Source organism: Salmo salar, chromosome 25 (assembly GCF_965601325.2).
Source record: "Salmo salar chromosome 25, fSalSal1, whole genome shotgun sequence".
Taxonomy (NCBI): Eukaryota; Metazoa; Chordata; class Actinopteri; order Salmoniformes; family Salmonidae; genus Salmo; species Salmo salar.
Window position 1 is genome coordinate 21975796 of NC_138315.1, and position 26705 is coordinate 22002500.

The 26705-nt window shown below is 44.5% G+C and overlaps 1 protein-coding gene across 6 annotated transcripts in view; it reads left to right on the top strand.

The window, feature by feature from the left end:
• The window catches only part of LOC106586344 (DNA-binding protein SATB2), a 72196-nt gene extending 62471 nt beyond the window's left edge, over nucleotides 1–9725 (top strand). For 4 of the 6 annotated variants that reach the window (XM_082968978.1, XM_082968977.1, XM_082968982.1 and 1 more), the window contains one exon: nucleotides 260–9725. In XM_082968978.1, coding sequence (XP_082825104.1) covers nucleotides 260–931 — 672 coding nt within the window. In that variant the 3' untranslated portion in view covers nucleotides 932–9725. The remainder of the gene's footprint in view (nucleotides 1–259) is intronic. The other 2 variants (XM_082968979.1, XM_082968981.1) reach the window with 1 other exon arrangement.
• Nucleotides 9726–26705: the final 16980 nt, after the last annotated feature.

The following is a 26705-nucleotide window of genomic DNA, read 5'->3' on the forward strand; positions in this document are numbered from 1 at the left end:
GTCAATGGTCTACGACACAGATGCTATAGTAGTTAGTCTATCTGGGATGGTATTTGAGCTATGAAGCTATGTTTGGCTTTAACCTGGGTTCAGCTAATGCGTATCGCTGTTGAACTAAGCTCAGGCAATGGGCATTGCTGTTGTTGAACTTGTTAACCTTGTTGAACTTGTTGTTAAATGACCTCTGATCACTGTAGAATGCCTATACTGTAGAGTGGTCCGTAGCTTTGACGGGGGGTCACTGAGCCCCACTAATCAGCTGTACCTGCTTTCTCACCAGACACTGCACAGACAACCCCCACAACCCCTGAAGGACCACTCCCCGATGCGCGAGGACCCCATGCCCCAGGGTAACGATGAAGAGTCCCAGAATGTTGAAAGAGTCAGTTCAGGAGTCGGTGGTGGCGTGGTCATTAAGAAGCCTCGGTCGCGCACTAAGATCTCTCTAGAAGCCCTGGGCATCCTGCAGAGCTTCATCCAGGATGTGGGTCTTTACCCAGACCAAGAGTCCATCCACACTCTGTCAGCCCAACTAGACCTGCCCAAGCACACCATCATCAAGTTTTTCCAGAACCAGCGCTACCACGTCAAGCATCACGGCCGGCTGAAGGAGCTGGGGGAGGGGGCCGGTGGTGTGGATGTCAGCGAATACAGAGACGAGGAGCTCCTCTCCAGCTCAGAGGACCCTGAGTCCAGCGAAGACGGTCATGAGGAGATGTACCCCACTACAGAGAGGGAAAGAAGGGGAAGCAACCCAGCAGGGTCAGCCCCTGCCCTGGCACCAGCCCAGCCTTCAGGGACCAGCATGGGGGCCATGGAGGAGGGCAAGGACAAGGGGCATTCTCATGGTCTGAGTGGGGGCCGAGCCAGCTCCCTGCCCCCTGGTAGCTCCTCATCCAGCCCCAGAGAGCAGGCTGACTTCCAGAGATAGAGACCCAGAGATGAGAGGAGATGCAGAAAGAGAGAGAGAGCGAGACCCAGACAGACAGACAGACAGACAGACAGACAGACAGACAGACAGACAGACAGACAGACAGACAGACAGACAGACAGACAGACAGACAGACAGACAGACAGACAGACAGACAGACAGACAGACAGACAGACAGACAGACAGACAGACAGACAGACAGACAGACAGACAGACAGACAGACAGACAGACAGACAGACAGACAGACAGACAGAAGAGAAGAGAACGGGAACTAAAGACTGGTAGAAGGGAAGAAGGGCATCGATGAGACAATGACACACTAATACATGCACACACACAAACACACACACACACACACACACAGAAATACACAGAAATACACAGAAATACAGACGTATGGGGTCCAAAGGAGGCTTCATCAAAGAGTGATTTAAGTGAAAATACAATATGTTACCTCAGCAACATGAAGCAGGGAAATGCCATGAAACAGCTGTCATGTGTTACAGTTAGAATAGCCTGTTCAGTAATGTTGAGCCACTAGACAGAGAGAAAAACAAACATACACACACATCTCACCCCTGGCCACAACAGGAACTTGCCACATCAACACCACTTTTGAATTGAGCCAATTCCAAAACTCAGCTTCACCCAAGAGGGCGGGCTCTCATCTGCTCTGTCCAATGACTGCTCTCTCTAATGTCTCAACCACACCCACATAGAGAACACTTGTCCTTATTTCGATGTTGGGTCTTGGGTCAGGCCCCTAACTGACACTCATATACTGAATACTGGGGGCCTGCTCAGACCTCTACTATCCCATGGTCCCTTGGCTCCATATGCAGACTCCAGATCTACAGCTCATCACTAGCTGGCTAAGGAGTTTTTAGGACGGCTGTGGCTTTCCATCACCTCCTCACCCTCTCCACCCCTCCATGACAGGACTCCTCTAGTCTTTGGTCTTTGACAATGGTGGCAGTTTGTGTGGGTGGGTGGCTGCATGGCAGGTGGGTTTTGGGTGGAGGTAAGAACAGTGGTATGGGAGAATTCACCAATGATAAACAAATATGGTTTGTCAAAGTCCACAATTGAGCTTTATGGTCTTTTTAAAGTTGGAATCGCCACTCCCAACCCACTCCTGTCGCCAGCCCTCAATGGAGCAACCACACCCTACCTAACTCCCTACCCCCTACATCAAATATGGATTATTCTCATCTCTCCAGCACTTATCCCACACTAACAAAGTTTTTATGTCCACCACACTCTCTCCCTATCTCCCGCCAGTCATGCCTCAGCCCAGTCTCTCCCTCTTTACTCCTTTGTGGGTACTGTGGTTTACAAGGACACTAGTAGGTAAACCTATCGTGGTTTATGCGGACATAAGAGAGACAGAGGACAGCCTTGTGAGGACATGAAGACCCAGCGGTGTAAAAGGACACTCAGGGCTACAGTTACTCTGGACTGTACCCCTGCCTACCCACCCTCGACCTATGTGGAGAGAAACAGGGAGGGACACAACAGAGCGGAGATTCAGCAACCAAACAATCAGTCACTTTATGTGCGGTAGCCCACCACTTCACTCTTCCTCTCCCTTTCCCCATCCCTCGTTCCTTCCCTCTTTCTCTTTCTCTATAATTGGTGCCTACAGTGTGCCGTTCCACCACACCTACCCGCACTTAACTCCTCCACCCTATTTATTGCTATCTTTATCCATGATTATTATTATCATTATTGTTATTATTGTTGTTATTACAGTTGTTATTGCTGTCATCGCTGTTTATTTTCGGTTCTATTTTCATGGCTTTAATATTGGCTTTCCGAGCACCGTGGTTGTTTTGGTAACGAGAGACGTTTTTGAGACATGAGAAACACACACTGCCAAAAAAGAAAATGTCCTGTTATGTAAACTTCGATTAATTTTTCCAAAGAAAGAAAGACTTTGGCAGAAACGGGAGTCAAATCCAAAAGTGAATCGAAACAACGAATAAACTGTGCTGCAGATGGTGACAATCTAACTTCTTTGAGCTGTTGGAAAACATGGCAGGCTTGTTTGTTAAACCCATATCTGAAAGTGGGTACTTGTGTCAAAGTATGCATCCCAAAAGGCACCCTATTCCCAATGTACATGAACTACACTACTTTTGACCAGACTCTGGAAAAACATAGTGCACTATATGGAGAATAGGGTGCCTTGTGGGACACAGTCAAAGTTACAGAGGAACCATGATGTATCTGGCTGTCTAGGCAGCTGCTACTAAGATGACATGCCTTGTACTCTTAACAATCATCAATACATTGTGTTTTATCTCTATGATTCTGTCAATCTTTAATATTCAGAGTTAAATCATGTGTCTGCATATCCAATGTCATGTCATGTCATACAGTGAGAGCCACCCCATAGACACAGTCACATCCAGATAGTGGTTAACAACACCAATCCCTTACCAGTCATGTGGAGCACATACTCAACTCAATCTCAAACATGCACTCGCACACACACACACACACACACACACACACACACACACACACACACACACACACACACACACACACACACTCTTACAGCACACACACACATACACGCCACACGCCACACAAACACATACACACTCTCCCACCCCACCCCATCCCCTCCCCCCACACACAAACACACTCACAGAGCAACTGTGGCTAGCCCTGCATTTCTCCAAGCCAATCAATTAGAGGCCTCTCTAAACCCTCATGGCTGAGGTTTCTAATAAGAGGCATTGCAGTGACAGTAATTCACATGGAAACACTGCTGGCTGACTGGCTGGCTGGGTAGCTAGCTGGTTGGCTATTATGCTCTCAGACTCAGTGCAGCTCTCTCCCTGTCCCATGAGGGGCTGCTATGGCTCAGTGGCCCTGCACACTCAGCCCTGAGTGACTGACTGCTCCCCAGACACCAGTCACACAGACCAGCCTCGGACCAGGGCCATGTTCATTAGGAATGAGAAATATGGAATATAAGCGTTCATATTTTGTTTAGTGTCACTGAATACCCCATCCTATCAGTGGAGGCTCCTCAGAGGAGGAAGGGGAGAACCATCCTCAGTGAATTGATTAAAAATAAGAATAGTGAAACATTTAAAAAGTTATCCTTTTTAGATAAAATTATACTAAATATATTAATGTCACAAAATAATTGATTAAAACACACTGTTTTGGAATGAAGGTCTACAGTAGCCTCACAGCACTCTGTAGGGTAGCACCGTGGTGTAGCCAGAGGACAGTTAGCGTCCGTCCTCCTCTGGGTACATTGACTTCAATACAAAAACTAGGAGGCTCATGGTGCTCACCCCCTTCCATAAACTTACACAGTAATTTTGACAACTTCTGGACTACGTCCTCCAACCTATCAGAGCTCGTACAGCATGAACTGACTTGTTGTCCCCCCAATCAAAGGATCAGAGAATAAATCTAGTACTGAAAGCATAAGCTACAGCAAGCTAGCACTGCAGTGCATAAAATGTGGTGAGTAGTTGACTCGAAGAGAGAGAAAGACAATAGTTGAACAGTTTTGAAGGAGGAGAGAGAGAAAGAAGGAGCAAAATACATTTTGTAATTTTTTTCACTTTCAAATACTCAAGCACCTGGCTCAAACAGAGGGATGCTACAGTAGGTTAGCTAGCTGGCTATGACTATCCAGCACTGGAATTCAAGGTCAAGGTAAGCTTTTGGTTTTACAAATGTATTGCCACCGGGGCCCACCAGTGTAACTGCTACGAACTGACTGTACTGACTGTACTGTACTGTACTGTACTGCATGATTGTAGCGGTATTACTAATGCATTAGTTCTATTAGCTATGTTGACTAAGACATTAGTTTAGCTAATATGATGATAACGATGTAGACTGTGTGTAGCTGTTAGCGGTTATGATATAGTTTGACTTGTAAAGGGTTTTTCGCCTGGTCACAGACAGCTGATGTGTTGTGCATTGAAGTTCACAAGCGAAGCAAAAGGGTCAAATCAAATCGAATCAAATGTATTCATAAAGCCCTTTTTACATCAGCAGATGTCACAAAGTGCTTAAACAGAAACCCAGCCTAAAACCCCAAACAGCAAGCAATGCAGATGTAGAAGCACGGTGGCTAGAAAACAACTCCCTAGCAAGGCAGGAGCCAAGGAAGAAACCTAGAGAGGAACCAGGATCTGAGTGGTGGCCAGTCCTCTTCTGGCTGTGCCGGGTGGAGATTATAAGTGTACAAGGCCATCAAGGCCAGATTGTTCTTCAAGATGTTCAAATGTTCATAGATGACCAGCAGGGTCAAATAATAATCACAGTGGCTGTAGACGGTGCAACAGGTCGGTATCTCAGGAGTAAATGTCAGTTGCCTTTTCATATCCGAGCATTCAGAGGTCGAGACAGCAGGTGTGGTAGCGAGAGAGGGAGAGTCGAAAACAGCAGGTCCGGGACAAGGTAGCACATCCGGTGAACAGGTCAGGGTTCCATAGCAGCAGGCAGAACAGTTGAAACTGGAGCAGCAGCACGACCAGGTGGACTGTGGACAGCCAGGAGTCATCAGGCCAGGTAGTCCTGAGGCACGGTCCTCTGGGAGGAGAGGGAAAGAGAGAGAGAATTAGAGGAATGAGCACTAGTCAGCCCCCGTGATAATAATAGTAGACTACACTCAATCATAGGACCTACTGAAGAGATGAGTCTTCAGTAAAGACTTGAAGGTTGAGACCGAGTCTGCAACTCTCACATGGATAGGGAGACCATTCCATAAAAATGTAGCTGTATAGGAGAAATCCTTGCCTCCAGCTGTTTGTTTAGAAATTCTAGGGACAATAAGGAGGCCTGTGTCTTGTGACCGTAACGTATGTGTAGGTATGTACTGCAGGACCAAATAGGAGAGATAGGTAGGAGCAAGCCCATGTAATGCCTAGTAGGTTAGCACTAAAACCTTGAAATCAGCCTTAGCCTTAACAGGAAGCCAATGTAGAGAGGCTAGTACCGGAGTAATATGCTAACGTTTTTTTGATTCTAGTCAAGATTCTCGCAGCCGTGTTTAACACTAACTGAAGTTTATTTGGTGCTTATCTGGGTAGCTGGAGAGTAGAGCATTCCAGTAGTCTAATTTAGAATTGACAAAAGCATGGATTAGCTTATCTGCATAATTTTTGGACAAAAAGTTTCAGATTTTTGTAATGTTATGAAGATGGAATATTCTTGATATTTTCATCAAAAGAGAGATCAGGGTCCAGATTAACGCCGAGGTCCTTCACAGTTTTATTTGAGACGACTGTACATCAAGATCAATAGTCAGATCCAAAAGTAGATCTCTTTGTTTCTTGGGACATAGAACTAGCATCTCTGTTTAAAAGTTTAAAAAAAATGCCTCCATCCACTTCCTTAGGACTGAAACAGAGGCACTTTTGGGGCTGTAAAAGTGAAAGTTGACATTGTGGAAGTTGACATTGTGTTTCCCAATGACATCACCAGTACCCGCAAAACACTAGTACCCGCAAAATTCCAGTCTCAACGTCAACAGTGAAGAATCAACTCCAGGATGCTGGCCTTCTAAGCAGAGTTCCTCTGTCCAGTGTTCTTATGCCCATCTTAATCTTTTATTTTTATTGGCCAGTCTGAGATATGGCATTTTCTTTGCAACTCTGCCTAGAAGGCCAGCATCCCGGAGTCGCCTCTTCACTGTTGATGTTGAGACTGGAGTTTTGCGGGTACTATTTAATGAAGCTGCCAGTTGAGGACTTGTGAGGTGTCTGTTTCTCAAACTAGACACTATTGTACTTGTCCTCTTGCTCAGTTGTGCACCAGGGCCTCCCACTCCTCTTTCTATTCTGGTTAGAGCCAGTTTGCGCTGTTCTGTGAATGGAGTAGTACTCAGCGTTGTATGAGATCTTCAGTTTCTTGGCAATTTGTCGCATGGAATAGCCTTCATTTCTCAGAACAAGAATAGACTGACGAGTTTTAGAAGAAAGTTCTTTGTTTCTGGCCATTTTGAGCCTGTAATCGAACCCACAAATGCTGATGCTCCAGATATTCAACTAGTCTAAAGAAGGCCAGTTTTATTGCTTCTTTAATCAGGACAACAGTTTTCAACTATGCTAACATAATTGCAAATAGTCATTTACAACTTTAACTATGTCTACACTGTATTTCTGATCAATTTGATGTTATTTTGATGGACAGAAAAATGTGCTTTTCTTTCAAAAACAAGGACATTTCTAAGTGACCCCAAACATTTGAACAGTAGTGTAGGTCCGGAGACATGTTGGACAAAACCCACTGAGTTGATGATGGTTCTGACAGCATTTTGGAGTGGGTCTGTGGACTTTTCCATGTGAATTTTTGTTGTTGAATATTATCTGCCATGAGTACAAGTCTGAACTCAGTGAGGAACGCTGTATACGGCCCAGGAGGCCTGTAACAGTAGCTATAAAAAGTGATTGAGTAGTGATTGAGCTGCATAGATTTCATGACTAGAAGCTCAAAAGATAAAAACGCAGTCATTTTTTATTTATATACACTTTATCAACACCTCTGCCTTTGCGGGATGCGTGGGGGATATGGTCACTAGTGTAAGCAGGAGGAGAGGCCTAATTCAGCACAGTAAATTCGTCAGGCTTGAGCCATTTTTCAGTCAGGCCAATCACATCAACGTTATGATCAGTGATTCATTCATTGACTATGACTGCCTTGGAAGTGAGGGATCTAACATTAAGTAGCCCTATTTTGAGATGTGAGGTATCACAATCTCTTTCAATAATGACAGGAATGAAGGTCTTTATTCCAGTGAGATTGCTAAGGTGAACACTGCCATGTTTCGTTTTGCCCAACCTAGATCGAGGCACAGACACAGACAGCCTCACTGGGATAGCTGAGCTGACTGTGCTAGAGGCAGACTCCACTAAGCTGGCAGGCTGGCTAAAAGTGCCCTGTGTTTATGTGTGATCAGGGGTGTATTCATTTCCCCGATTCTGTTGAAAAACGTTTCTTAAACAGAAGCAAACGGAATGAAGCGGGGATAAACATACCTGAATTTGTTCAAAAGAAACTCTCGTTTGCAATTCTTGGACTAATGATTGCACCCTAGATCAGGTAGATGCAGACAAGAGTGTGCAAGGCGGTATTAAATGTGTCCATGTGTCACTGTCTGTCACCTCAAATTTTTCTCTCGACATGTGTGCACCAACATTGTAAACTTTCATTCATATGTTGTAGCAACCTTATGATGGATATAGGGAGAATTTGAGTATCATATAGTAGCCTAAACCTATTGATTTTACATTGAGCTGGCTGAATGGAATATGAATGACAGTCATCCAATATGCTGTAATAGATATAAGACCATGCTCCTAAAAAATAAGTTGTCCTCCCTCCTCTTAAACGGCACCGACCACCACTGCAGTCTATGTACATGTTGCCAGTGCGTTACTTGCCCAGCTCTTCCACACACCCTCAGGTTTTGTAAGACCTCTCGCCCATTTGTGTCTTTCAGTCCCATTTTGTCCTGTAAACCAGTGAGAACATTTGGATCTGTGCTGTTTGATTGGAGCTTCAATCAGGAGCTATTAGCAGCTATCCCAGACCCAGGTGGTCTTTGTGTGAGTGAGTAAAGTAAAGTAGATCACCTGCAGGGTTATTGTGATTACTCAGTGGGCTATACCAAACCACACCATACTTATACCTGTCAGTAAAAGATACTGCCCCACCCCTGTCATCACTGTCAGGCCTGCCATACACACGCACGCAGACACACACACATATGCACAAGGACTCAGACAAACAGACACGCGTACACACACACACAATGTTACACTAATGAGTCCCGGCTCTGATGAGAGAGCGGGGGGGGGGGGGGTAGCCAGAGTCTTGTGTTTAACCTGCCACAGGGGGTGGGCAAACACAGTGTGTGAGTGCATGTGCACGTGTGTATTCCACTCCCTCTCTCCTTCTCCAGCTCTGTCATATAGTCATCAGAGAGATGCTTGACAAACAATAGAAGCCTAATGTTCCTGATGAGCTGAACGGTCAAGGTCACGTTCCAATCTCTCTTTCTTCTTCTCGTTCTTTTTCTCTCTCTTACTCTCCTCCTCCTGACAGAGGACAATAACAAGTCACGCTGTGTAATTGGGCCTGATCTTGACGCCCATCCTCTATGGCTGGGCAGGCAGGGCTAGAGGGACACTTGCTCTCTGTGTGATGCTCCCATCAGAACACTCAATCAGGAAAAGACAAACACACAAGACAAACACACAATCACTTACTGCACATACAGTACATTCACACTCATGAATAGACCCACTTCCTGATAGCATGCTGAGATGGATCTTCCATTTTGTTGCAGTTTGATTCAGTCAGCTTTGACATCGCCACAACTTTACAGAATTCAGATCGCTGTTGTTGTTGTTGTTATTGTTGTTTTGTGTGGGATGGGGAAAGGGCATTTATTTGAGTTTTGTTTTCTTGCAGTACCTTTTGACTAAGCACAATGTTCTACTTAACCTTTCTGAAATGCATTCAGATGGCTCACTTACCTAATAGTTGTCATTCAAATGATCAGTTCTGCAGCTATCATTCTTTTCCTTCATCAACTTCATCATTGCCGACAATGTGAATCAGGATTTCTGTCTGGTAACTTTTTGCATTTCCTATTTAATCATACCAGTTATCACTAAGTGATAATTACAACTTTTAACATATGTGCATTAATGTTAAGGCTCTTATGTTTTGTTTTGTTTGTTCGGTTGATATTTTATTTTTCAAATTGCTGTCGTTGTTTAAATAAAGTGCATCCAATGAAAAGAAGACTATTGTTTTGTCGGTCTGTGTTTTGAGCATGTACAACCTCCACAAGTCTGGTTCATCCTAAGGAGCAATTTCCAAACGCCTGAAGGTACCACGTTCATCTGTACAAGCAATAGCACGCAAGTATAAACACCATGGGACCAAGCAGCCATCATACCGCTCAGGAAGGAGACGCGTGCTGTCTCTTAGAGATGAACGTGCTTTGGTGCGAAAAGTGCAAATCAATCCCAGAACAACAGCAAAGGACCTTGTGAAGATGCTGGAGAAAACAGGTACAAAAGTATCTATATCCACAGTAAAACGAGTCCTATATTGACATAACCTGAAAGGCCGCTCAGCAAGGAAGAAGACTACGGTTTGCAACTGCACATGGTGACAAAGATCGTACTTTTTGGAGAATGTCCTCTGGTCTGATGAAACAAAAATAGAACTGTTTGGCCATAATGATATCATTATGTTTGGAGGAAAAAGGGGGAGGCTTGCAAGCCAAAGAACACCATCCTAACCGTGAAGCACGGGGGTGGCAGCATCATGTTGTGGGGGTGCTTTGCTGCAGGAGGGACTGGTGCACTTCACAAAATAGATGGCATCATGAGGAGGAAAAGTATGTGGATATATTGAAGCAACATCTCAAGACATCAGTCAGGAAGTTAAAGCTTGGTCGCAAATGGGTCTTCCAAATGAACAATGACACTAAGCATACTTCCAAAGTTGTGGCAAAATGGCTTAAGGACAACAAAGTCAAGGTATTCGAGTGGCCATCACAAAGCCATAGAAAATTTGTGGGCAGAACTGAAAAAGCGTGTGCGAGCAAGGCGGCCTACAAACCTGACTCAGTTACACCAGCTCTGCCAGGAGGAATATGCCAAAATTCACCCAACTTATTGTGGGAAGGTTGTGGAAGGCTACCCAAAACGTTTGACTCAAGTTAAACAATTTAAAGGCAATGCTACCAAATACTAATTGAGTGTATGTAAACTTCTGACCCACTGGGAATGTGATGAAAGAAATAAAAGATTAAATACATCTCTCTACTATTATTCTGACATTTTACATTCTTAAAATAAAGTGGTGATCCTAACTGACCTGAGACAGGGAATTTTTACTAGGATTAAATGTCAGGAATTGTGAAAAACTGAGTTTAAATGTATTTGGCTAAGGTGTATGTAAACTTCTGACTTCAGCTGTATGTATCTGCATGAGGTCCATAGTTTATGTCCATTCTTGGTATTGCATTAAATAATATTATGTCTGTTCTTCAAAGCTAGTATTTGAGAGTACTCCGCCTTTATAACTAAACAATGCTATGTTGTCTATAAAAGGCTAGATGAGGTCTGGGGTGGAGAGGAAGTGGGGATGTGAGGAGTTTGGGAAAGCCATGGTATGGCCACAGGAATCAAATACTGTGTTATTTGTACATAAAGACAATCAAAGCAAACCAGGATCTGAGAAAAAAACGACCCATGAGACCGTTTTGGGGTGGAATTGACTGGAAACAGTCCGTCGCTGATGACAATGTAACTTTCCTTGTTTATTCTGTGCAGAAATGCTTCTTAGAAAACAGTGACGTTTCTTAGGAATACACCATGGGTGTTCCAAAGCCGAATTACAAACAAACTCTGTCGCCAGCTCCCTCTAGATTGGCAGACACATTATGCTTCAGGCTCAGGCTCTCTTTTTAATAAACCACATTTATCAGAAGAAACCCCCTGACTAGTGGAGACCATGATGACCATTATTTAACATGACAGATATGAGGCTTTAAGTAACCACCAACTTGGACTGAATATGAGCAGTACTGACTAAGGTGATCGCTAGCATTTTCTCCACTAATAACCCTGTTCAGACTGAGTGTTCCAAGTTATCACTCCTGCCCATATTCCAGACCTCCAGCGTTCAGCCACCTCAGGATTCTCGAACCCTAAGACTCTCATCACCTGCAGTACCCCTCCTCCTCTCAGGCAATATTTTCTCCCCCTCTCTCTCTCTCTCTCTCTCTCTCTCTTCCTCCTCTTCTCTATTCCCCTCCCTGTCCCTCCCATAGCTGGCCCCTAGCCACCACCCACCCCTCATCCCTGTGCCTCCTTCTCCACCCCTGTCCTTTCCTCACCCTCCCCCCTCCTCTCTGTCGTTCCTCTCCCAAGCTCTGCAGTGCTGTCTATCTGTCCTCTGTGTTCCTCTGGTTTTCATTCAGCGCCAGCCCCCCAATCTCCTAATTGAACTCATTATTCGCTCAATTGGCAGGCTTTAACCCTTTGTGCCGCAGGTCCTGGAGCTGGTTGTCATTAACCAGGGGATTTACATTGCAATGGAGGGGATCGGCGATGGCAGCGGGGTAGAGAGCTTTAGGGGTGTCGGAGTGAAACCGTCGCAAGCCTCACAGGATTTGTCAGTGATAAGTATCCCTCAGCCTTTTGGATTAGAGTTAGGGCTGGTTGGGGAATGGGGAGACAGCAGTGTCACAGCATGGTGGTCAGACCACCCAGAGATCTGTGGTTCTATTCTGCTGTATAGTACTCTGCTCGCTCTTAGCTGGCTGCGGGCTAAGGAGGAGGACTGCGCTCTCTCTCCACCTCCCTCTCCACCTCCCTCCCTACCTCCCCCAAACTAATGAATTCTGTCTGACTGAGACCCTGGATAGGATGGTGTCCACCTGGTTCCTGGAAGAACAACACTACCGGTCAGCAGCAACCAGGTTAGGGTTGAACCGGGGTGTGGAAATTAAGCTAAGGTCTCCTCTAACGCTGTAAATATTTTCTGTTTATAATTAGCCAACCACAGAGAACTGCATGTCAGGAAACATTAGGGGTCCATGTGGCCGTGGTTTCTAGTGGACGCCATAAACAGCATCATTGTTTCAGACTGAGAGGTTTAGATACCATGTTGGGTTGTGTGGAAAAGCCCAAGCTGTCTGTAGGGCTGTATGTGGGGGTGTATGTGGGGGTGTATGTGGGGGTATATAGGGTTAGTAGTGACAGGAGGGAGGGAGATATGTCAACTTTGGACTCTAGTAGTCTAATTTTGGCAAAATTAACACTTTCCATAGCTTTTAAAATTGTTCCACTTCCTTAAAATTCTACATGTGGAACAAGAACCATAGGCCTAGTTCAACCAGCAAGCCTGATAATAAAGTACGAGTGAGAGACACTTGGAGTCAGGGTCTGGGTCTGGGCAGTGAGATTGACAGGCTCTGTGTGCCCAGGGCCCCTCAGGCAGCTGTGAGGGCACCGCTGCTCAGTATTAGGGTATTTTGAGGGAGTGATTAGATGCCATTAGAGGTGAGGGGGGTGGGGGGAGATGAGGATGAGAGGGGGCGCAGGTGTTGCGGTAACCGTTATTACCCACAATGCAGCGGCTCTCTGTGGAGACGGCTCACACACCTGTGATCTCCCACTGACATACACACAGAAACACGCATGTGTACACAGTATCCCCCCCCCCCACACACACACCACACACACACACACACACACACACCACACACACCACACACACACACACACACACACACACACACACACACACACAGCATTGATGGGAATTTGGAACACTTTTGAATTCCACAGAAAGGACATCGAATTCGAGTCCAATAGCTGTCCTGGCTCGAGACTAGGTAGCCCCCATTTACCACAGATAGAGCATCTCTCATTCTTGTCAGTGAATCAATCTTCATCATGTCAGTGTGAACAAGTGAGGGATTGAGGGAAATGTTATCCGTCACGGAGGCCTGTCCCATGGGGCCTTGCTCTGCAGCAGCAGGACAGCTGTTAGCGTGCGGTGTGTTGGAGTACATCAGCTCTAATGCACTGTTGAACAAAGACCATGAGTCCCATAGACAGGTGACAGGGGACTAGTGACAGGGATGGGATAGCAATACTACAACAATCGTTACATTACTGTACTGGACTGTTCTGTTCGTTTCTGTCATTGCTGAGAAGAATTTAGAAATGAATGATGTGTTATTGTCTCTGATGATTGGAGTCTGCTTTCTTGGTCTCGTGTCTAAATGAAGACGGTTTTCAACAGAACCTACATAAGAATACTCAGTGTTGTAAAGTACTTAAGTAAAAATACTTTAAAGTACTACTTAAGTCGTTTTTTGGGGTATCGGTACTTTTACTCCACTACATTCATAAAGAAAATAATGTACTTTTTACTCCATACATTTTCCATGACACGCAAAAGTACTCGTTACAATTTCAATGCTTAGCAGGACAGGAATATGGTCCAATTCACGCACTTACAGTTATCAAGAGAACATCCCTGCTCATCCCTACTCTGATCCGGCGGACGCACTAAACGCAAATGGTGTGTTTGTAAATGATGTCTGAGTGTTGGAGTGTGCCCCTGGCTAATGGTACATTTGAAAAACATGAAAATGGCTCCGTCTGGTTCGCTTAATATAAGGAATTTGAAACGATTTATACTTTTACTTTTGATACTTAAGTATATTTTAAACCAAATACTTTGACTTTTACTCAAGTAGTATTTTACTGAGTGACTTTTACTTTTACTTGAGTCATTTTCAATGAAGGTGTCTTTACTTTTACTAAAGTATGACCGTTAGGTACTTCTTCCATCACTGAGAATACTTTTATCAAACAGTGTGCAGGTAGAAAACAGGATTAAAAATGGTATGTACTTCCTAAATCATTTTTGAAGAATGAATTCGATATGACTCAAATGACTCATGTCAAGTCTGTTGAAGCAGTGAAGATTCTTTCTTTAATTTAGTTATGTAAGTGTTCAGATTTACTGTCGATTAAAAAGTGGGTTGTGGTTGAGTTGCGTTTGATTTGTCTAATCGTATCACGATCTTTGCAGCCACAATCTCCAATGTAAGAAGACTAACAGATGCTGCAATTAAAAATATATCACACCCACCACATCTCTTTAAATCCTGGAATAACTCATCTCTACTGTGCTATTAAAGATACATGAGGAGAGGAAATGACTTCATCCATGACAAGACCTAGCAACCACTTCAGTTAAAATAGTAGCACCCATTTACTGTACACTGAAAAAGGAGAATTCATTCCAAATAAATCTGAAGAAAGGATTCTAATAATCTAAAGAAAGAGAATGACTTTAGGGTTCAAATACTAATAAATATTTCCACACTATCAGTGGTATTGTCAAAGTTCTGAATGTACAACTTCATTGACTTAGATTGTGAAAGGGAATTAGTAAGATTTGGAGTGTCGGATAAAGGGAGAGAGTGGTACATTGGCCTGATTGAAGGTTAACACATGGCGGAGGGATGGAGGGAGGCTGTGAGATGCCATCAGTGTCCCCCTGGATGTCCGCTCTCGCCCCAGGCGATGGGATGAGGTGGGGGGGGTGAGGAGCAGGTGTGTAGGCGAGGGATGCCTTAGGGTGGTGGTGACCCTCTCTCAGCTTTACCCCTGCCCGCCTCTAATGTATCCTGACAGGGTGGCACGATGCTGGGAAAGGGCTGAGGACATCACAGGACATCCCTTCACACACACGCACGCATGCACGCACACACAATGCTGAGAACAGGGCTGAGGATGTCAGAGCACCAGAGCAGGTCAGCACCAGAGCAGGTCAGCACCACAGCAGCTCAGCACCACAGCAGGTCAGCACCAGAGCAGGTCAGCACCAGAGCAGGTCAGCACCAGAGCAGGTCAGCACCACAGCAGGTCAGCACCACAGCAGGTCAGCACCACAGCAGGTCAGCACCACAGCAGGTCAGCATAATACAAATGACTACCAGAGTCCATTCTCACGCACAACCATAACTTATTTTTCTATCAGTAAATCTTTGAATGGTCTTTGTTTACCTAAGTCAGATGAATAGCGCAGTGGCAGTGTTGGGTAAGACATTGAGGTTGGTTTGATCAGTAGGATGTATTAAGATAAACAGACAGGAGGACAACAATGACAGACCTCCATTCACCTGTGACACCTGAAGAGAAGACAGATAATGTGCAGTTCAGGGGCCATGTTGTTGAATCACCAAAAGGGGATCAATCATTCAGTGATAGCTTATTACTGCAAGCCAACTCTTTCTCTCTTTCTCTTCTTCTCTCTCTACCTATACTCTCTCTCTGTCAACAAATCAACTCATCAATCAATTAGATGTACTGACAAAATTATCATTCAAACAGATGAAGGAGCTTCTGCTGCTTTGCCAAGGCCCGCCAACTCAGCACATCAACACCCCTACCCCACCCACCCAGAACACACAGAAATGCATATGCGCATTAACATGGGCATGCAGCATGCACACACTGTATTCAATATTCATCAGCACAATCTGTCACATGATGGGCTTCTTGGGATGAAACAGTTTAACAGCTGATGGAGCTATTGTACAGTACCACACACTCCCAACGCACACACTCCATACCACACACTCCATGCCCCTGTGACTGGGACAAGCAGGTAGAGGAAAAGAGAGACAAGAAAGGAGGAGAGGATATAAGAGGAGGAGAGGGATATAAGAGGAGGAGAGGGATATAAGAGGAGGAGAGGATATAAGAGGAGGAGAGGGATATAAGAGGAGGAGAGGGATATGGGAGGAGAGGGGAGGAGAGGGATATAAGAGGAGGAGAGGATATAAGAGGAGGAGAGGGATATAAGAGGAGAGGGATATAAGAGGAGGAGAGGGATATAAGAGGAGGAGAGGATATAAGAGGAGGAGAGGGATATAAGAGGAGGAGAGGATATAAGAGGAGGAGAGGATATTAGAGGAGGAGAGGGATATAAGAGGAGGAGAGGATATAAGAGGAGGAGAGGGATATAAGAGGAGGAGAGGATATAAGAGGAGGAGAGGATATAAGAGGAGGAGAGGGATATAAGAGGAGGAGAGGGTATAAGAGGAGAGAGATATAAGAGGAGAGGATATAAGAGGAGGAGAGGATATAAGAGGAGGAGAGGGATATAAGAGGAGAGGATATAAGAGGAGGAGTGGATATAAGAGGAGGAGAGGTGTAGTGTCCAGATTAATGAGTGACCCTTCAGGGTCAACTTCCAGGGACCTCTGCTGTTTAGATAGCATGTGACCTTTGACCTGGTTCCAGTCTGTGTGTCAGTCATTACCAGTCTGTGTGTCATTAGGACAAACAGTGACATTATGAACTCTCTACTGTGGCCAAGGTGACTCTGGGGATCAGGGGGTTTGAGGAGAGGAATAAAAAATAGCAAGACTTCAGGGTTATGCTGTCTAGTTCATAAACTGAGGAAGTAATGAAAATGTAATGATCTTCATAACAGAGATTTGACATTGGTGTTGAAATGTGTTGATAGGATTTGTTTGATATATAGTATAAATATAGAACCATTTTACAGGGACGTGTATGTGTTTGTCACACCATGTGTACGTGCTCTTCCCCAGCACTGCGTGGGAGGGTGTGTATTAGCTCACCTGTGTACCAGCACAATACCTCCCATCCCGTCTGTCACGCCCAATTAGACCTCACTGAGCGCGTGCAGAGTGACCCCCCCACCCCCTCCTCTCCCTACCCCCTTCTGATTGGCTGATGGCTGCCGTGATATCATTGAGTCTCTGTCTCCCTGGTAGCAGTGGCCGTCTGCAGATGGAGGAGCAGATATCATTCACAGATACGCACATGCACACGCACGTCCACCGATAGCATTCACAGACTCTTTCATCCACACACACATCTAGCACATCAGTGGGCTGGTGGCCCATCTTTGGTGAGACGGTGCACGCTAACAGTAACAGCCTCTGCCCCCCACCGCGCTGGGCAGTTGGCAAGGGCACATAACTGCCACACACAGACTGGCACACTCTACGACAAGTCTCAATATGAAAATATTTCACATACTTCAAGAGCATGTTTTGGTTGGGCAATGGTCAAGGGCAGGCTGTATCACTGGAGAGATGGAAGGGGGGGGGGACGTCATAGGACACATAACTGGCACAGACACTGGCACACTGACAGAATTTACAGAGAACTCTGCTTTATGAATATGATGAAGTCTGAATATAATTATGATAATGTCCCATACTTTATAAGAATACATTTTGTGACTCACTGTTAATACAGTATGTCACATTGTGGAATGTTCTAGAACAGAGCCAAGACTCCAAGTTCCAGTCATCTACTAGAAGTGGAAAAGTAAGGTGAAGGGCCAGATTACATCATAGTTCTGATTGACGTGTTGTGATTAAGGACTATATGGAGCTGTACAATATGTGACATGGGATAACTGGCTATAGGTGAGAGATAAAAATTAAAAGTAACATAATTGTGGGTAGAGTTGGATAGGGAAAGAGTGGCTCAGGGCATAGTTTTAGAATGGAATGGGTGGACCAGTTCAGTTGGTGACCAATGGTGAATGAGAGCTCCAGTATGAAATTAGTTAGAACATTAACAGTCAACGTTACATGAAAGACTAATCAGAGCCTATATATATATATATATGTATATACATACCAGTCAAAGGTTTGGACACACCTACTCATTCAAGGGTTTTTCTTTATTTTTACTATTTTCTACATTGTAGAAGTAATAGTGAAGACATCAAAACTATGGAATAACACATATGGAAGCATGTAGTAAACCAAAAAAGTGTTAAATAAATCAAAATGTATTTTATATTTGAGATTCTTCAATGTAGCCACCCTTTGCCTTGATGACAGTTTTGCACACTCTTGGCATTCTCTCAACCAGCTTCACCTGGAATGCTTTTCCAACAGTCTTGAAGGAGTTCTCACATATGCTGAGCACTTGTTGGCTGCATTTCCTTCACTCTGCGGTCCAACTCATCCCAAACCATCTCAATTGGGTTGAGGTTGGGTGATGGTGTAGGCCAGGTCATCTGATGCAACACTCCATCACTCTTCTTCTTGGTCAAATAACCCTTACACAGCTTGGAGGTGTGTTGGATCATTGTCCTGTTGAAAACAAATGATAGTCCCACTAAGCGCAAACCAGATGGGATGGCATATCGCTGCAGAATGCTGTGGTAGCCATGCTGGTTAAGTGTGCCTTGAATTCTAACCACACATAAACCACACATGCAGGGATCATCCATTCACCTACTCTGCAGCGGTTGGAACCAAAAATCTAAAATTTGGACTCATCAGACCAAAGGAAAGATTTCCACCAGTCTAATGTCCATTGCTCGTGTTTCTTGGCCCAAGCAAGTCTCTTCTTATTATTAGTGTCCTTTAGTAGTGGTTTCTTTGCAGCAAATCAACCATGAAGGCCTGAGTCACGAGTCTCCTCTGAACAGTTGATGTTGAGATGTGTCTGTTACTTGAACTCTGTGAAGCATTTATTTGGGCTAATGAACTTATCCTCTGCAGCAGAGGTAACTCTGGGTCTTCCTTTCCTGTGGCGGTCCTCAAGAGAGCCAGTTTCATTGTAGCGCTTGGTTTTTGCGACTACACTTGAAGAAACTTTCAAAGTTCTTGAATTTTTTCGCATTGACTGACCTTCATGTCTTAAAGTAATGATGGACTGTCATTTCTCTTTGCTTATTTGATCTGTTCTTGCCATAATATGGACTTGGTCTATCTTCTGTAGGGCTATCTTCTGTATACCACCCCTACCTAGTCACAACTGATTGGCTCAAATGCATTAAGAAAGAAAGAAATTCCACAAATTAACTTTTAACCAAGGCACACATGTTAATTGAAATGCATTCCAGGTGACTACCTCATGAAGCTGGTTGAGAGAATGCCAAGAGTGTGCAAAGCTGTCATCAAGGCAAAGGGTGGCTACTTTGAAGAATCTCAAATCTCAAATATTTTTTGATTTGTTTAAAGCTTTTTTGGTTACTACATGATTCCATATGTGTTACTTTATAGTTTTGATGTGTTCACTATTATTCTACAATGTAGAAAATAGTACAAATAAAGAAAAGCCCTGGAATGAGTAGGTGGGTCCAAACTTTTGACTGGTACTGTATATATAGTATACGGCTCGGAGACCAACTCGAACAACCACACATATGTACTCATATTATCAACAGAAACATGGATTCAGTCATATCACTTTTCCACTGTTATGATGTCATTGCCCAAACTCCATACCTCCAAAATCCTCTCCCACCTCTTCTCACCCCAGTCCCTCTACCCTATGGCTGGGTTTCCATACCTTTAGGGCAGCCCCCCTGACCCCTCTCTCTGCCCTCACCCTCCTCACCCCTCAGCCTCCTCACCCGTGCCTTGTGCATCCAGGGTCAGTATTTGTGGTCTAATGGGTATGTTTGAAGCCTCTCTGGTGAGTAAACAGGCAGAGGAAGTCTTTAGGACTCTAATTACCCCCCCCCCCCCCCCCCCCCCACACACACACACACACACACACACATGCACACAAGCACGTACCCATACACACACACACAGACACACACACACACATGCACACACACATACATATACCCTCCTCTCCCTCAGAACCCACACACACACACACACACACACACACACACACACACACACACACACACACACACACACACACACACACACACACACACACACACACACACACACACACACACACACACACACACACACACACACACATACACATAACCCTCCTCTCCCTCAACACACACGGACACACACACACATACACATACCCTCCTCTCCCTCAACACACACACACAAGCACACACACGCTCCTTCTTCCCTCGCAGGGCCGGCCCGATCAGGCCCTGGCCTCCCAGACAACTGCAAACAATTAGGCAAATTAGTGGCTCCACCATCGCCATCAAGAGGCCTGCTTGTTTATAATTTAATCGAAGCGAATGTCAAAACAGTCAAGCCTTGAGAGAAACAAGATGCGTCGACAAGATGAAATTCAAACTGCCAGCCAGCTCAAAATATTAAGACTGTTTGTTTAATAGCGTGCGACCGAATGACTGGGTAAGGAAGGGAAAGGAGAAAGGGATAGAGGGGGAGAGATGGGAACAGGAGAGAAGGAGGGAGGGAAGAGAGAAAGAGGGAGAAAAACAGAAAAAAGAAAGAAAATAATATATGTTGAGGAGGGGGCGTGCGTGGGGGGGTAAGGAAGGGTTTCTCTTCACATTTGTGTTTTATTGCATTTTATTTATTTAGTCTCTTGCTTCTTTCTGGCTCTCACTCCATCTCTTAGCAGTGCACTGGGAATTTCAGCAGCTTGGATCCGTGCCGCCTTTCAAATTCATTATAAAAGCTTTTTACTAACTAAATAGAGAAAAAACGCCACATTCATCTCAGTGCCTCCCCCTCCTTCCCCTCCTTCCCCTCCTACCGCCCTCCCTTGACAATGTATAAATAAACTGGACTGACCTGATTGAGATGTAAAAGGCTGGGATTTAGCACTGGGACCCATACGTTACAGTGATACATTAACGCTAGTAGTCTTTCCACTCACCCAAAACATGGCAGTGGCATGGTACTGTAGGTATGGAAGTATGGCCCTGGGATGAGGCAGACCCACGCCAGGATAAAGTGGGGGCAGTTGAAATTGGCAAGGGGGAAACATTTTTGGGGGTTTTTGCATTGGAATTATATTGAATTCTGCTTACATCACGCTACACCACAATAAACATAAAGTTAAAATGCAGAGAATCCGAGATCATTGAGTGCTTTTGAAGTGACAGGTTGTCGCGAAATCTCTAGGCTATCTCCTCTGTGCTGTATCAGCGTAAAATAGGGTCCTTCTAGCAGTCATAAGGACAAAGATTCAACAGGAGGCCGGCAGGTAGAGGAGCAAATTAGTGTTGGATTTATTTACAAAGCGCTGGTGTTTCAAAGATGACGGTGATTTTTACAGATATATATACAAAGTTCTGACTTGAAAATGCCAGCATTCTAAAGAAAAAGCCTGTTATCAGGCAAAACCTGTCTCAACCAAAAAAGCACAGGTGGGGGTCTACCAGGCTCAGTTACAGCCTCCCCTTGAGTTACCCAAAAGTGAACTAACTACTAGAACATCCCCAAACGGGCACTTAAATACATTTTAGCAACACCTACAGTGCCTTCAGAAAGTATTCACACACCTTGACTTTTTCCACATTTTGTTGTGTTACAGCCTGAATTTAAAAATGATTACATTAAGATGTTGTGTCACTGGCCTACACACTATACCCCATAATGTCAAAGTGGAATGATGTTTTTAGAAAGTTTAACAAATTCATTTAAAAAAATTTAAAAATGAAATGTATTGACTCAATAAGTATTCAACCCTGTTGTTATGGCAAGCCTAAATAAGTTCAGAACTAAACATGTGCTTAACAAGTCACATAATAAGTTGCATGGACTCTGTGTGCAATAATAGTGTTTAACATGATTTTTGAATGACTACCTCACCTCTGTACCCCACACATACAATTATCTGTAAGGTCCATCAGTCGAGCAGTGAATTTCAAACAGAGATTCAACCACAAAGACCGGGGAGGTTTTCCAATGCTTTGCAAAAAAGGGCACCTATGAAAAGCGACATTGAATACATCTTTGAGCTTGGTGTATCAATACACCCAGTCACTACAACAATACTGGCGTCCTTATTAACTCAGTGGTCGGAGAGGAAACCCCTCAGGGATTTCGCCATGAGGACAATGGTGACTTTAAAAAAGTTACAGAGTTTAATGGCTGTGATAGAAGAAAACTGAGGCTGGATCAACACAGAGTGAAAAGAAGGAAGCTTGTACAGAATAAAAATATTCCAAAACTATGCATCCTGTTTGCATTAAGGCACGAAATTATACTACAAAAAATGTGGCAAAGAAATTATCAATATGTCCTGAATACAAAGCATAATGTTTGGGGCAAATCCAACACAACACATGATTAGGTACACTCTTCATATTTTCAAGCATGGGGGTAGCTGCATCATGTTATGGGTATGCTTGTCATCGGCAAGGACTAGGAAGTCTATTTAGGATAAAAATAAATGGAATACAGTTAAGCACATGGAAAATCCTACAGGAAAAACTGGTTCAGTCTGCTTTCCAATAGACACTGGGAGACAAAATCAAATTGGCTTGAAAAACTATGGCAAGAATCAAAAATGGCTGTCCAGCAATGATCAACAACCAACTTGACAGAGAATGAAGATTTTTTTTAAGAATAATGTGCAAATATTATACAATCCAGGTGTGCAAAGCTCTTAAGAGAAAGACTCACAACTGTAATCTCTGCCAAAGGTGATTCTAACAAGTATTGACTCAGGGGTGTGAATTTCTGAGACATTTCTGCATTTCAATTTCAATACATTTGTAAACATTTCCAAAAACATGTTTTCACTTTGTCTTTATGGGGTATTGTGATTAGATGGGTGAGATTTTTTTTATTCAGGCTGTAACACAACAAAATGGAATAAGTCAAGGGGTATGAATATTTTCTGAATGGCACTGTATTCTTGGTGCACAGGCCAGGTATATCTATACACGCTAAAGCGAAAGCGTTCACACCATATTAAACATGACGGAGAAACTGGACACATGCTCTCCAAACAAAGACAGCAAAGAAATTGGCAATAAACTAGTAAATACAATTAAATAAGCCAAAAGTTCTTTATCACAGGTGTTGCACAGTTTGTGAGCTTTCCCCCCAAAAAATCTGAAATAGTACTATAAACACAACATGTAAAGTGTTGGTCCCATGTGTCATGAGTTGAAATAAAAGATCCCAGAAATGTTGCACATGCACCAAAAAATTATTTCTCTCAAATTGTGTGCACAAATTTGTTTACATCCTTATTAGGAGCATTTCTCCTTTGCCAAGATAATCCATCCACCTGAAAGGTGTGGCATATCAAGAAGATTACAGGTGCAGGTAGCCTAGTGGTTAGAGCGTTGGACTAGTAACCGAAAGGTTGCAAGATTAAATCCCCGAGCTGACAAGGTAAAAATCCGTTGTTCTGCCCCTGAACAAGGCAGTTAACCCACTGTTCCTAGGCCGTCATTGAAAATAAGAATTTGTTCTTAACTGACTTGTCTAGTTAAATAATGGTGCACATTGTGCTGGGAACAATCAAAGGAAACTCTGAAATGTGCAGTTTTGTCACACAACACAATGCCACAGATGTCTGAAGTTTTGAGGGAGCATGCAATTGGCATGCTGAGTGCAGGAATGTCAACCAGAACTGTTGCCAGAAAATGGAATGTTCATTTCTCTACCATAAGCCGATGCCAATGTCATTTTAGAGAATTTGGCAGTATGTCCAACCGGCCTCACAACTGCAGACCATGTGTTTTGCGTTGTGTGGGCGAGCGGTTTGCTGATGTCAATGCTGTGAATGGAGTGCCCTGTGGTGGCAGTGGGGTTATGGTATGGGCAGGAATAAGCTATGGACAACGAACACAATTACATTTTATCGATGGCAATTTTAATGCACAGAGAAACCGTGACAAGGTCCTGAGGCCCATTGTCGTGCCATTCATCCGCCACCATCATCTCATGTTTCAGCATGTTAATGCACAGCCTATGTCGCAAGGATCTGTACACAGTTCCTGGTAACTGAAAATGACCCAGTTTTTCCATGGCCTGCATACTCACCAGACATGTCACCTATTGAGCATGTTTCGGATGCCCTGGGTCGACGTGTACAACAGCGTGTTCCAGTTCCTGACCATAACCAGCAACTTCGCACAGCCATTGAAGAGGAGTGGGACAACATTCCACAGGCCACAATCAACAGCCTGATCAACTCTATGTGAAGGAGATGTGTCGCCGGTGGAGTTGCCGTACCAGGCTGTGATGCAGCCCGACAGTATCCTCTTGATGGTGCTCCTGTAGAACACTGTGAAGGACCTCGGTGAAGGCCGAATCTTTTCTAATAGGGGAATGCTGGGATTAACAGTAACTTCCCTGATGAATATGTATTTCATGGGGCATTGATAAACATTGACAAACAATTGACACAAGGAAACAAATAGAGCACAGGACTTGGCGGGTGTCAGTGGCAATAGAGGAGAGGGACGTGTCTATACTGCATCTTCACCACACACCCCTCCCCTTATTGTGGTCTCCACATTTGAAATGATGCTCGAGACACTTTCCTCACACGTAAGCAGTAACCTCAGATACTGTCAGCAGTGGTAATTTCCCTTTCAACTAAAATCATTAAGGTTCAGAATTTCAAACCACCCCCCTTAAACGCACACATAATACCTAAACTAATGGACATGTGACAGCAAGAAAGAATGGCACATTCCAAATGAGACCTGGGCACGTAATACATATTGATCAACATGGTACTGTATGTCCATTTGGTGAATGTAGATTGGCGGAGTAAATAAAATAACATTATAGCAGTTGCAGCGAGGCAGATGAACACTTTGCCCTAAACACTGTCCACTAACCTTTTGGCAATGCAGGGGCACAAACTTACCCACATGGGCCTTTGTTGAAGCAGGCAAGGGAGCAATGTCTCCCGAGCGATGCACAGTGGAACATGGGGTTGTCTCCAGACCCCCAAGCAGTGACACAACTTCCATGCCACACCCAGGAACATGTTGCAGTGCTGTCATTTTCTCTCCAAGCCCGGGGAAAGGGTCAGAGCACACCCTCTCCTCTCTAGGCTCCGGAGAGAGCTTGTCATAATCAATTCAGTGTCAGTCAATGTCGGGATGAAAACCTCACACACCCCATAATAAGGCAGACACTCCTGCAGAGTGCCCCCCGTACGAACATCAGAGGAGCAGGAAGGAGACAGTTCAGCCTCCAACATGGCATCCACACCAGGACCCGACTGTTAAACATGACCCCACCCTTAGAAATCAAAATCAAATATTACAGGCTGAGGCGTATCACGTTATTCACTTAGCCTACTACAGAGATGAGAAGTGTTTTTTACCGCTTTTTATGGAAACCCAAAGGAGGCATACCTAACCACTCCAGTGGCTTTCCATAGCCCCCCTACACACACCGCGACACGCTCTGTCCATTGTGCTGACACAGCACAGCGGAGATACAGATTTTTTTTAAAGGGACATAACACTAAAACTGAGGGGGCACAGGTTTCAACTGAGAAGCCCCCGTTAGCCCCTTGGTGGAGCCCGGTAGGGGATAAGTGGGAGGCTAGGACTAATGTACCCCCCATCCCCTACCTCGCTCCCTCTCCCCTCCATCTCTGTGTGCCGTCTGTCTCCCTGTTCACCCAAGGTGATGTCATGGACAACATTGGCCAACCACAACATTTCACCTAGGGACATTAGGGAACTTTATTGTGGTTTATCCGAACCTCAACATTCTCTGTGGGGCAACGGAAAATTATTTCAATATAGTGTAGTCCAAGGTTCCTTTTACGAAAGTTAGAAGCTTATAAGCTAACATATTGAGGGAAAAACTTTGAACGTTACATGAGAAAATATCCAATACATTAGCATGACCTATTACGGCACTGTGCGTGTCAGCTATGAGCAAAGGAAACTCCCCATCAGAGTTTTATAATACCCACCAGCTCAATGGATATAATGGATGGGTCGCGTGCAGCGGACGTCATTAAGCCCATCTGAATTCCAGGTCTAATTGATGATAAGCTGCTGTAAGTGATCCACAGAGAACCAGAGCACTGTAATGATAACTGAGACAGATGGAAGCACCCAGACCCATGCAGACCCAGGCCAGGTGAGCTGACCGCCCGGCCCAAAACTAGGCACTGAGGGCTAACCATTAACCGCTGGACACAGACAGAGGCAGCACACACACACACACACACACATGAACGCACGTATGCACACACAAACTCACACACACACACACACACACGAACACACGCACGCACACACAAACACACATCCCCACACAGACAGACAGACATGCAGGCACTACCTATCAACCTATCAGCCAATCAGCCGCCAGTCTGCTACAATCATCCCGCCGCTATCAGCCCTCTAATTGGATCAGCAGCACGAATGTGATTATAGCAGGCGTATTTATTTACATAATAATTATTACTGCCATCCCACAGGAGCCACGAAAGATGGTCTGGAGAGGAGGAGGGGGTGGGTGGGTGGGGGTGGGGGTTTGTGGAGTCCTCTCTCTCTGTC